At 30.4% G+C, this 12,903-nt stretch overlaps 2 protein-coding genes across 3 annotated transcripts; one reads left to right on the plus strand and one right to left on the minus strand.

Moving 5' to 3' along the window:
- Positions 1 to 858: 858 nt before the first annotated feature.
- On the plus strand, positions 859 to 5,138 carry LOC127258030 (protein DWD HYPERSENSITIVE TO UV-B 1-like). Of its 2 annotated transcripts, none has more exons than XM_051284669.1 (7): positions 859 to 1,098; positions 2,048 to 2,692; positions 2,828 to 3,268; positions 3,351 to 3,545; positions 3,627 to 3,683; positions 3,776 to 3,832; positions 3,923 to 5,138. In XM_051284669.1, the coding sequence occupies exons 2-7, from the start codon at positions 2,219 to 2,221 to the stop codon at positions 4,007 to 4,009; spliced, it is 1,311 nt and encodes a 436-aa protein (XP_051140626.1). In that variant the 5' UTR covers positions 859 to 1,098; positions 2,048 to 2,218; the 3' UTR covers positions 4,010 to 5,138. The 2 variants fall into 2 exon arrangements, with proteins under 2 accessions (XP_051140626.1, XP_051140627.1); XM_051284670.1 differs by having other exon boundaries at positions 2,094 to 2,692.
- Positions 4,119 to 6,373, minus strand: LOC127258029 (metal transporter Nramp3-like). The gene is made up of 4 exons (XM_051284668.1): positions 5,681 to 6,373; positions 5,453 to 5,589; positions 4,725 to 5,377; positions 4,119 to 4,648 (listed from the first exon to the last, which is right to left on the minus strand). The coding sequence occupies exons 1-4, from the start codon at positions 6,220 to 6,222 to the stop codon at positions 4,439 to 4,441; spliced, it is 1,542 nt and encodes a 513-aa protein (XP_051140625.1). The 5' UTR covers positions 6,223 to 6,373; the 3' UTR covers positions 4,119 to 4,438.
- Between the last annotated feature and the right edge of the window lie 6,530 nt (positions 6,374 to 12,903).

Consider the following 12,903-nt stretch of genomic DNA (forward strand, 5'->3'; position numbering starts at 1 on the left):
TACTTTGTAAAAAGTTATGTTTAATTATTATGATCATATTGTCTTGATAGCATTTAATTATTTATTTAAAATTATTTTATTTGTAATAGTTATTAATTATAAATGTTAATTTTTATATATGTAATTTTTAAATAATTTATAAATTATATGTGTATAGATATAATGTAAAAATAAATTAAAGTTGGGGTGTAATTTATAAATATGAAAAGTTATATAAAATAATATAAAAGAGGAATCTGTAGGGAATATACTTTTTAGGAGTAAAATTAATGTAGATCATCTGCATTTTTACTATAACAACGAAGTGGAGGGTTGGAGATGGCCTTAACATAAAAAAAAAAAAAAAAAAAAAAAAAAAAAAAAAAAAAAACATTTTAAACCAAACTCAAAAAAATACCCAAATTTACGTCTAAATTGAAACCCACTATTATTGTGGACCTACTACCAACATGACAAAATAATTGTATAAATTGATGTATGGGGAATATTGTGGCTTATTTTTTATTGGGTGTGGTCACCCACCCAATAATATTCGACATTCCAATTGGGCTTTAAAAAACTTAACATTTTATATGATTCGAATTTATATTATTTTATTTTTTAATTATCATAAAAATATTATATTTTATTAATATTTTTTTTAAAAAAAAAAATACATTATTTCTTTTGCAGTTTTTATTATAAATAGTAAACAATAATAATTATTGTCTTTATTAAAACATTTATCTAAATATTTAGACACACTATTGAATAACAAGGAGAGTATATATGATTTTGTTTAATTGTGATTTGAATGAAATAAATGAAATAAATTTCTGCTTAAATAGTGATTCCATAGTAATATAAAAAATAAAAATATAAAACTACACTCCAACTAAATAAATTATTAAATAATAAAATAATCAGTTAATTAATTTAGAATATAAGACAGTGGGCAGCCTGGCGGGAGCTTTCGTTGTTCTTATCCTTCCTAGTTTCCAAATAACCTGCCCTGCCCTGCCCCTGCCCTGCCCGTCAACTTTTGGACTCGATTCTCCCTTCATCGGTGTTTTGAGCTCCGGCGGAGGTTTGTTTGGATGCTGTCTGCAGCGCAACGAGGTTTGTTCGTCTCTGTTATCCTTTACCCTGTTAATGTTATTAATTTTCTGTTCTCTAAAGTATGTATTGATTTTGTGGAGGTATGCGAATTGGATGATCAATGAGTTTTTTTTTTTTTTTCGTGGTGATATTTTTAGTGATTGTTTGTTGATGATGGTTCATCTGTTATGGAACCGATCTTAAACAGCAAAGAGTTTACGTGTCTAATTGTTTGTGAGAGGAATTAGCTTAGACTTCTGAAAATAGGCCTAATTGGTGCGCTTAGGTTCTTTGGAATGGTAGCTGGTGGATGAATAACACAGGTTGGAATTATTAGTCAGGAGTTTCTGAACTCGATCGCGAGCCTACAGTACAGTGAACCAAAAAGGAAGAGATACAATTAGTATAGAACACGATAAGTATGCATTGTCTATTTGTCTCGTAGTCAAAAGTATTAAGATATTGATTAGATGAATTAACACTGAATTTAGATGCTGTTTGAAGCTGTTTTCTGATAGTTGACAACTGATGAGAATGGTGTAGTTTTGGATGAGTAAGCCGCCAAAGTGGAAAATTGTTGGTACTAATCTTGTTTTGGATGCTTTAAGAGAAATTCTGGATGTAGGTGGGCATAGTTTGGTTTTCTGATTTCTTTATTTTGTTATTTTAATGGCATCAGAGTTTTGTATATTAAACGGAACATGGTTTGATTTAGAGTCGTGGGGATGAAGAATGGGCAATTGCTCTCCTTTTCCATTACTCAGCTCAATTAATGTCCCTTTCTGTACAATTGCTTGTCAATTTCTCCAAAAATTTTAAGTCGGCATAATAGGGTAGAAGTTCTGATTCATCTGAGTAAGAGATGCTGTTTCCCTTTGTTTCATTCAAATAGGAGCTAGAATTTGTGACAAGGAACATCTTTTTCTGTAATGATCTGAACTTTGCTGTGATTCTGACTTGCTGTTTTCAGTTATTCATCGACTCCTACACTCCTTGTTCGTTCATATCGTGTGTAGATAATTAGGATGTTCAAGAGAAAGGCAAGCTACCTTCAAGTATACTTCTCAGGAACTTGAAAATTCTTAGCCCTAATCCTTCTAATTATCTTATCTCTATCACTGGCCAAGTGCACTTTGAGGGGATGTGTGGGGAGAATATGATCACAGCACCAGTTCATTCAAAAAGGCCAGATGATTTTATTGGGAATGTAGAAAGGGCTAAAACTGTATTCTCGAAGTATTACGAGTACTTACCTTATAATCGTCAAGTAAAGGAGAGCATTGTTAGTATCTTGTATTCACGCGAAGCGGGAGCAAGAAAGAATCAATGCTTCTATACGAGGTCTCTCTGCGCAGCTAAAGTTGGCTCGTGTGTGCAGCCAATCATACATCCCATTACTTGTGAAAATCAGATGGCATCAATGGAAGAAAAGAGGCTTCGACCGAGACAATTTGAGTATCACCCCTCAGATTCTGGATTAATGGCTGTTGGAACTCTTGACGGCGAAGTAGTAGTTCTCAATCATGAAACAGGAAGTATTCTCTCTTGCATTTCCCCTCAGTGGGAACTGAGCGGTATTCTCGGCTTGTGCTGGCTCAAACGACAACCCTCCAAGGTATGCAATGTTTAAGCTATCCATTGCATAGTTAGATAGATCATTACATGTATAATATATACATATATATATATATATATTTATATCCATAGTTTTGAAGATGCTTAACTGATTTTACTAGATTATGCTATCTAGCTGCTGGTGGGCTCCGACAATGGTTCTTTGAGATTGTACGACATCAATAGGTTCGAGTCAAAATTTGAAGATGACTACTGCTGCCACTCTACTGTGATCTTCGATGATTTCGAGCAGCTAACCTCAGTCCATGTCAATGCAACCGAGGATCAATGTCTAACCAGTGGTTACTCCAAGAAAGTTGCCATATATGATATCTGCACAGGCCAACAACTGCATATGTTCGAGGATATGCACCGCGAACCAATAAATGTAGCCAAGTTTTCGAATCATTCCCCAGCCCTTTTCGTGACTTCCTCATTCGACAGGGACATAAAGATGTGGGATTCAAGACAGAAGCCTATGCAAGCTTGCTACACAGCTTCGAGCTCCAGAGGAAACGTGATGGCCGTCTTTTCTCCTGATGATCTTTATCTATTAGTCTCCGCTGTTGATAATGAGGTTCTGAATCTGCCATTTTTAAACCTCGGAAGGCTGTATCATTCTGAATTTCACAGTGACTGATATTTTTACTGCTTTATAGGTGAAGCAACTTCACGCAGCAGACGGGAGGCTTCACACGGATTTTGGAATCGTATCAATGGGAAGCTCTCATAACTACACTCGATCGTACTACATGAACGGGAGAGATTATATCATCAGTGGAAGCTCCGAAGAACCAACCATTCGCATATGTTGCGCCCAAACCGGAAGAAGACTAAGAGACATATCGTTGAAGGTAATTCTGAAAACAAAAACTTGGAGACACTTTTGCTTTACAAGCTTTTGCGATTATAATCGACATTGTTTGCTATTTCAGAATACTGGACTTGGAAGCTCAGTTTTCGTGCAATCGTTGAGAAGCGACCCATTCAGAGTACGTTGTTAGTTTTTATCGTTACAATCGTAATTCGATCAGAAAACAATTGAAGTATGTAACACCAAGTTTCATCGATTTTACCGATGCAGCATTTCCACATGGCCGTCTTGGCAGCCTACAACCGACGAGTTTCCAAAATCATGAAGGTATGTATGTTTTCATCGAGGATGATTCAGTTCTCGCTACGTTTACATGTCTCTAACAATCATCATCGGATATAATCGATCCAATCCCAGGTTAACTTGCTTTCTTCGCGCCTCGGTTCTGAAGCAAGCCGAGAAGAGATGAACACGGCTCGACCTTCTTACGGTATGGGTGGTTGATAATGTACAGCCGCGATACGTAAGTTTACAGACAATTCTCTTGGCAACTGTATAAACAGTGATTAATTTTGGACAACATTGAGCAACAAAGTAAGAATACCACATGAGATTAGGCTAAAACATCTGATGCTTCATAATTCAAGGTTGTCATGAAATACAATTCTTAGACAGAATCACAGCCTGACTGATTAGTGCAAAATCAACAGGACAATGGCTTAGCTAATTTCTTACTTCTTCCCATATCTAACAGTTAGTTACATACATTTGTTCATACCTCAGGCAGAAGAACACTTCTCCAAAGAAGACAGGACGCGAATTCTTCGTTGTTCATCGGCGTGCAATGCAACCACGAAGACAAGGTGCCTTCTAACAATGCCCTGTAATACCATTATTTTGCTAGAGATGTAGTTTCACGACGCCCTCGATCGTTCAGATTCCCAGCGCAGTCCGGACATTGCCAGCCAACCCGGAGAACGGGATTCCCCTCAAAACTAGATACACAACGAAGCATATGTACGCAGCCGTGAGAATCAAAATAACCGCGGTAAACACCACGCCGCTGACTTCAGACGAGAAGAAATCCACCATAAGGTATCCGTTGATTCCGATCAACAGCACGGCTACGATCCAAGACACCGTCTACAGAGCAGAAACGACCACAATGTCAGTAATTAATGAATGCCCGAAAGGAAAATGTTCGGAGAATCCAAACTACCTGAAGCACCGGGCCAATCTTGAAGACCCCCATGACCTCACTCTTCGACACCAGGTAAAGAAGAGGAACCAACGCAAACGGGATCTGTATCGACTGCAGAACATTAAGCCATTCGTTCAGAACATCCAACGACCCCTCGGACGTATCAAAAACAAGCGCGACCATGAGAGTCGGGATAATCGCAAAGCTCCTGGTTATCAATGCCCTCAGCCATTTCTTCAACCTCAGGTCGAGAAACCCTCCCATGATAAACTGGCCGGCATAAGTGCCCGTGATTGTACTGCTCTGTCCGGCCGCCAACAACCCAATCGCCCAAATGTACAATATCGGGAGCAGCCCTCCACCGTACTTTTCTTCGAGGAACTGCCCCGCGTTGATCAGGCCTATGCTCTTCGCCTGCTCGGTGCCATAGAACGCTTTCGCAAAAACAGTCGTGACGAACAAGTTTATCACGAACGAAATGGCAAGCGCCACCCCTGACTCTATCGAGTAGTAGGTAATAGCCTCTCGTACGCGGCCGATCTTCTTGTTGTTAACGTCCCGGGATTGCACGAGAGCCGAGTGTAGGAACACATTGTGTGGCATTATAATGCACCCTACCACTCCTACAGCCTGTTTTATCGTCTTCGAGCTGAGCTTCGGAACCAAAACACCTACAAGAACACCAAATTCACATCATCAAATAAAATCCTAGCTCGATTATTCAATTATTCGATTCGATTGCTCACCGATCAAAAGCTCGGCGCCGCTCGGCTTCGTCTCCCCAAACATCCAAGCAAAAGCCACTGCCATTGTAGCAATCAACACAGCAAAGAGTGCCTCCAGTTTCCTCACGCCATAATTCTCCAGAAACAAGAAGATGAAACTGAAATCAACCAAAACATTCAGAAAAATCCCCAACCAAAACAATCGAAAAAATGCAAAGCTGTAACGAAAATCCGACTGTCATTTTTTACCAATCAAGTGCTGTAATGACAACTCCAGCCCATAGAGGAAGAACTCCATGGCTGAGTATCTTAATAGCAATGGCACTTCCGATGACCTCCTGAATATCGGCGCCGATTAGGGCAACCTCAGCCATGGCCCACAGCAACATCCTCGCCCAATTCGGGTACTCCTCGCGGCAGAGCTCCGCCAGGTGGCGCCCCGTTGCCACCCCCAGACGCGCCGAGAGGAGCTGCACCAGAAGCCCCATCGCCGTCGCCCACAGAAGCAGCCAGAGCAGAGAGTAGCCGGCGATGGCGCCGGCCTGAAGATCGCCCTCCAAATTGCCCGGATCCAGAAACGCTATGCTCATAAGAAACCCTGGCCCTGTGAACAGCCAGAGCTTCCGCCACGAGAACGGCGGCGCCTCCGTCGCGTAGTCGTCGGAATCCTCGTCGACGCCCACGATGTGGACCTTTTCCGTCGAATCATACGCTCGCTCTTCCTTTTCCCCCTCGTCGTCCTCACGCGCCTCCAGCAACCGGTGGCGGTGGTCCTCCGTGAGCGGCGGCATTTCGGAAACTCAGATTGGGTTGATTGGTTGTTTGAAATGGAGGAAATCGAAACAGAGTGAGTGTGGGAGCGAATTGGGGGAGACGGGGAACCGAGAATCGAATCCCTTATATTCGAACGCCACCGAACGTAATTTCCACGAAATTTCTTACGTCATTTTTATTTTTCTTTTGGATAAATAATGGGGGTTGTTTGATTGTTTGGGAATTTAGATTTTGAATTAAAATTTTGGAAATTGTATAACGTGACATAAATAAATGTTTAATTTAATATTTTAAATATAAAATTAATTTTTAATATAATAAAATAATTAAAAATAAATATTTGATCTGATATTTTTAATTATTTTTTATAAATAATTAAAATCCTTACAGATATTCTAAACAAACACACTCCAAATTTATTGTCTGAAATCCTTATTGGAAATTAAAGTATACAAAAGTGAAGAGTAAAAGCATAAAATATTAATATTTTTTTTAATAAAATAATGATCTATCAATAATTCTTTTACTTCATTTTTTTTAAATAAAGAATCTATTATTTATTTATTTAAATAAAAAAATTTAAAACATTTAACTATTTTTACATGTATAAAATTTGTATAATTAAATATATATATATAATCAAATAGTATCAATTTTTAACAAATAAAGTATTTTGTGTATCTTAATTTAATATAAAGAAACTTGGTATAATAATAAAATATAAGTCTTTTATACATTTATATTAAAATAAATATTATACTATTTATCTTTATATGTTATTGGGGGGAGTTACTCATTGTAGCAATTTTCTTGGTTATCACATAACAATAGAAGATAACATAATTGCATTTCACATCACAAACAAAACAATGCGTTGACAATTGTGTTGAAAGGCCAGTATGTTTTTTTTTTTTTTAATTTTTTACACAATTTTTTTTTTAAAATAATATTTTAGATGAATATAATATTTAATATATATATATAGTTAAAATATTCCTTTAAAGAAAATAAATTAATTAAATAATACTAACCGTGATAACAATTAAAGGTATATTTCTTTAATACAATTGTTCTAAATTTTACTATTTGAACTTTTGCATTTTTAAAAAAAATATATATGTTTTTATCTCGCAAAACGTCTCATTAAATATTATTTTAATACCAACTTCGAACCAATTTTTCTCAAAATAAAAAATAAAAAAAAACCCCGAAATTGATTATATGAGTTTGAGTCCAGCCAGGTCCTGAACCTCCGAGTCCTGGACCTTGAATAGCACACTTGTTATTTACAAGGGATTATGGAATGTTTACTCATCCAGATAATATTAGGAACGAGAATTTCGTACAATTACTAACTAATTCGAACAAAATATTTAATTTTATTTATGTTAGATAGGGTCCACTTACTAATTTATAATTACTTCTTCTATTATTTTTTTTGTTATGCTGTGATATTTTTATTTTGCTTACGTGTACTTTTTTATTATCGGTAGAGGACACGTGGCGAAAGACGTGTGGCGTTGTGGGCACGTGCTCGTGGCGGCACAAGGTGGGCGTGCGTGCTCCCCACCGCACTCGTTCTTTCTCTTGCATAATTAATTAATTGATTAATTAATATTATTAGTAAATTAAGTTTCTGGAACAGGACAATAAAACAGAAGGCCAAATAATTTTGATGTGCATGAAAATGGGCAGAAATTATTCAAATTTTAGCACGTGTCGGTCACGTGATGATTTTATTACATATCGATAAGTAGTAGTCGAGATTGTGCAGTACGATGACCACTAATGTAAATTTATCTTTTCCAATTATGCTAACGTGTAATTCCAATTATGTGATTTTTTAAATTTTAATAAATAAATAGGATTTTTTTTTATATGATAGTTTGTAATAATATATATATATATTTAGTTATTTACGATCGATGAAATGAATAATATAAAGCATTTCAAAAAATATATACTATATATAAATAGAATCTTTCTTTTTGGTGTTTAATTCCAAATCATTTAATTAGAATAACAAAAAAATTAAGAACTAATGGTACGATTATTTTTTTATTTTTTACTTCTTCAGAATATTTTGGCCAATTCAATATATTTAGTGTGTAAAATAAGAATTAAAATTAATATGAAATAATTATTTGAAATAAAATTAATATGAAATATTATTTAAAATACATATTTTTAGTCAAATGCATTCTCATTTAGTTTAACAGTAACACTTTGATAAATTAATGCATGTAAAAATAAGCTGGTCCAACAAAAAAATATGGTGTTTTTGTTCTGTGAAATTGTTGGGAAAAAAAATTATATAAAGTATAAAAAATTGTATAAGTATATTATCCCATTCGATTTTAAGAGTTTCATTTACTTGTTGCGTGTTGATATTTGAATATTAATTATTATATCAAAACGTAGTACAAATAAAAAAAAAATTGTAATAATACTTCTATTAGTATCTTATAATGCTAATAGAATGACATTTGTACAAAAAATTATACAAATATAAAAATATTTTTAATATTAAATACAATGACGCAAAAGATAAATATGACCCTTAGAGGCAAATAGATGAAGTATAAAACTAATGAATGTACTTAGAGTATTAAGTTTTTTGAAAAAATATATAAAATTATAAAATTGAAAGAATAAAGCCTAAATTCGATTTCCTGTAAATATTATAAATATACACATACATAAAGAATAAATCAAAGTAATAAACAATTTTAAATAAAATATTAATTTTTTTTATATTATATAATACTCCCAGATTGGTTCAATTCATTTAGGAGACATTATATAAGGGAAAATGGTTTAATTAGTTAATAATAGTAAATTATAATATTATTTTGTTATATTTTTTATACGAGTAATATTGATAATAATTCTAGAACAATAATTAATATATCTAATTTAAAATTTTTTGAAATATGTGTTTAAATATTCTAAATACCATATTTCAATAAAATACATGAAATATATATACTCCCCTCGTTCCGTTGGAAGGGTGGCGTTTGCTTTTTGCACGTAGATTTTTGAATATTAGTATTATATTGTATTGTAATAAAAAGACAAAAATACCCCTATGAGTAAGGTGTAATATAAAAATAATGACATTTATGTAATATATTGTAAGTTGAAAGGGTATTTATTACGTTAAGTAGGTAATACAATTACTAAATTAGAAAATGAAAACCATGTTTTGGAACGAATGAAAATGGAAAATGTTAACCTTTCAATGGGACGGAGGGAGTATCATTTTGTAGATAGTAAAATTTTAAATAATATAAAAATTATTTATTTGTTTATAATTAAGATAAATTAATTTTATAAAAAAATAAGAGTTTAAACGTAGATAAATTAATTTATATTTATTAAATATATTTAGATTTAGTAAACTTTAACAAAAATAAAAATGTATCAATGAAAGTGAAATAGATAAAAGAAAAAAATAGAGACATATATATTTAATTAAATTAAAATTAATATATAAATAATAAAATATTTTTAGTTTATACTTTAATATTATTAATATGAATAAATAAAATAATAATAATATAACAAGAATAATAATAATAATAATAATAATAATAATATTTATAAAAGTGACCATACAATACAAAGGAAAAGATTCCCTCAGTGGACTGCAATCTTGGGCCAATAAATCTTTGAACGGTTCCAACTTTAATGAATTATTAATGCTCCATTTACATAAAGGTTTCTAAAAGTTTAAAATTATTATTTGAATTTTTAAAAAATAAATACTTAATATACCATTTAAAACAAAATTTATTAAATATATGTACGCTAAACATTTTTTTTTTTTTCATTCATAATTATTCTATTTAATTTTAAATTTGAATATGTCCGAAAATGAATTGCAATATTTAAAATTCTACTTGTAACATGTAAATGGAAAGTTTTTTCCCAAAAATATTAAATTAAACACCTATTTTTTATTTTTTATATTATACTAAAAATTAATTTTATATTCAAAATATCGTATTAACGCATATTTATATCATATCATACAATTATTCTAATTTAAATATTTTACTATTCAAAATTCAAACTTCCAAAACAAACACACCTTTAAGAGTTTCAAAACTTATACAATTCGTGCACGTCGTCTTTTATGTCGTGATTGATAATGTCCACATACAATTTATTTATTTATTTTTTTTTTATTTTGTATGTTAATGAATTGACTGTAAATTTAGCTTTGCTTATATGAGAATTTTGGAGGATTTTAATAATAGTAATATACTCCATCAGTCCAAGAACTATAGTCCGAGTTGTATTTGACACGAGATTGAAGAAATATTGATATTATATTGGTAGTAAGTAAAAAGTACGGATAAAATATTTTTTTGCCCTTATGAATGTATTAGTGTAAAAAGTAATGATAATTGTGTAATAATAATAAAAAAGTAAGGATAATTTTATAATGATATGATTATTTATGAAAATAAAACTATTATTTTGGGACAGACAAAAATGGTAAATAGGATTATTATATTGAGACGGAGTATTAATTATTAGACGTTATATTTTGTAAAATATATACTTTCATTTGATAATAAAATATTTAAAATATATACTATTATAAAATTAGTGTCTACATTTTTATAGCAGTAACATATGACTATTTTACAAGATTTTTCAAATAAATAAAAATTATATGTGACATAAGAAATAATCGGGTGGTGTAGGAATGAATATATATATATTTATATTATTATTATATTACAAGTAAAATTATCGGAAATAAGATCAATGGTTAATATTTACGTTCAAAAGTAAGGCATATATGCTTTGATAAAATAAACAATGTAAGAAACAGAGTATAATTAATTTATTTTAAAAATAAAATTTACAATACTCCAAATCATTCAAATTTAAATAGTCACATTCGACTGTTTCAAATTATTCCGTTCACACTTGATTTTGAACACTATTTTACAATCAATTTTGTCATTTTAATTTGTTTAAAATTATTTATTATTATTATTTTTTTTTATCAATTTAGTATGTTTATAATTAATTTATCTATTTTATTTTTCTAATAATTGTTCTTTTGCATTTAAAAAACACATACTTATGAAATTTATACAGCATTATAAAAAAAATCATAAAAAAATACAAATTTACGGACAAAAAAAAAAAAGAATTTGTTTTGTTTTATTTTGTTTTTTAAAAATTGTATTATCTATGTCTAAACTATTATTATTCTAAAATATACAAAAAAAAAAAAAAAAAAAAAAAGTAAATTGATAGATAGATATACATAAAAGAGTAAATTGTCATTACCCCATTATTTATTATTATTATTATTATTATTATTATCTTGTGTGCTTCTTTTATATTTTTACTTTAAAATATATTTTTGGGTTAAATATGAGTAAGTGTGTCACTAATATATACTCCTTCGTCTCATAATAATTTATCTATTTTTTTTGTATTATCTACCTAACATTACAAATACCCTTCAAATTTACAATATATTACACAAATGTCATTACCTTTATATCATACAATACTAATAGAATTAATTTAATATTTTTATCTTTATTTCTACTTTATCCCAATATAATACTAATATTTTTAAAAATGCAAAAAATAAATAGATATATAGATATGAGACGGATGGAGTATATTACATTGAATTTGATTTTTGTACAAGTTAAATATAGACAAATGAAAGTGTGTAATGATATATTTATAATTTACGTAAAAAATTAATGATATTTTGATATTTGACGCTTAAATATTTTTACTATAATAAAAAATAACACTTTTAAATAAGACAAACAAAAAAAATAAAAAATATTCTTTTAGTGGAGACTAGTGGAGTTATATAAAAGCAGTACCCTTTCACTGTCATTAAATCTATATCTGTCTTCATTGTTTCTACACAAAAATATATATTTTTATTTTTATTTATAATACATAATTCTTATGCATTTTTTAATTTATATTATTCAACGTTGCAATTATTAATAAAATTGCTATAATTATTTATACATTCAAATTATTAAAAAATTTCACTCTAGTCATTAATTCACCCAAATATTTTTTAAAAAATATTCACTTTAAATCATAATTAATTAATATAATATTATATTTATTAAAAATTGTATCAAGCACAGCGAGCATACATTTTGTGATCGACGAAATTATTTAGATCAAACTCACATTTAATAGATGTTAAGAATTTGTTTGATTTTGATTTAAAATTGTATTTTTTTATTTATATTTTAGTTTAAATATTCTTTTAATATTATATTTTATAAAAAAATATAACATAAATTAAATTACTCCATCCGTCATTCAAATCTATGCTCACTTTTTTTTTTGAGTTGTCATCGAAAAGTATTCTCGTTTTTCTTTTAAGTAAAAAATTATTACATTTTGTACTATAAAAAAGAAAAATTAACAATTATTACTCACTTTTATTAATTTTTGTGTCCGGTCAAATGAACACAAATTTGCATGACGAAAGGAGTATGATATATTATTAATATAAAGCAAATTTACCCATAACTGTCTTGTAGTTTCGAAACTACAAATCTCTTATTTATTTTAAAAATTGCATTGAACCTTTTATACTTTAAAAAAAACGTTACATGAAACTCCTACGTAGTTTCGAAGCTCGTTGTAAATCTCCATTTCACTCTCTGTCATTGCAAAAATAT

This window comes from Andrographis paniculata, unplaced genomic scaffold (genome assembly GCF_009805555.1).
Source record: "Andrographis paniculata isolate CXL003 unplaced genomic scaffold, ASM980555v1 Contig59END, whole genome shotgun sequence".
NCBI lineage: Eukaryota > Viridiplantae > Streptophyta > Magnoliopsida > Lamiales > Acanthaceae > Andrographis > Andrographis paniculata.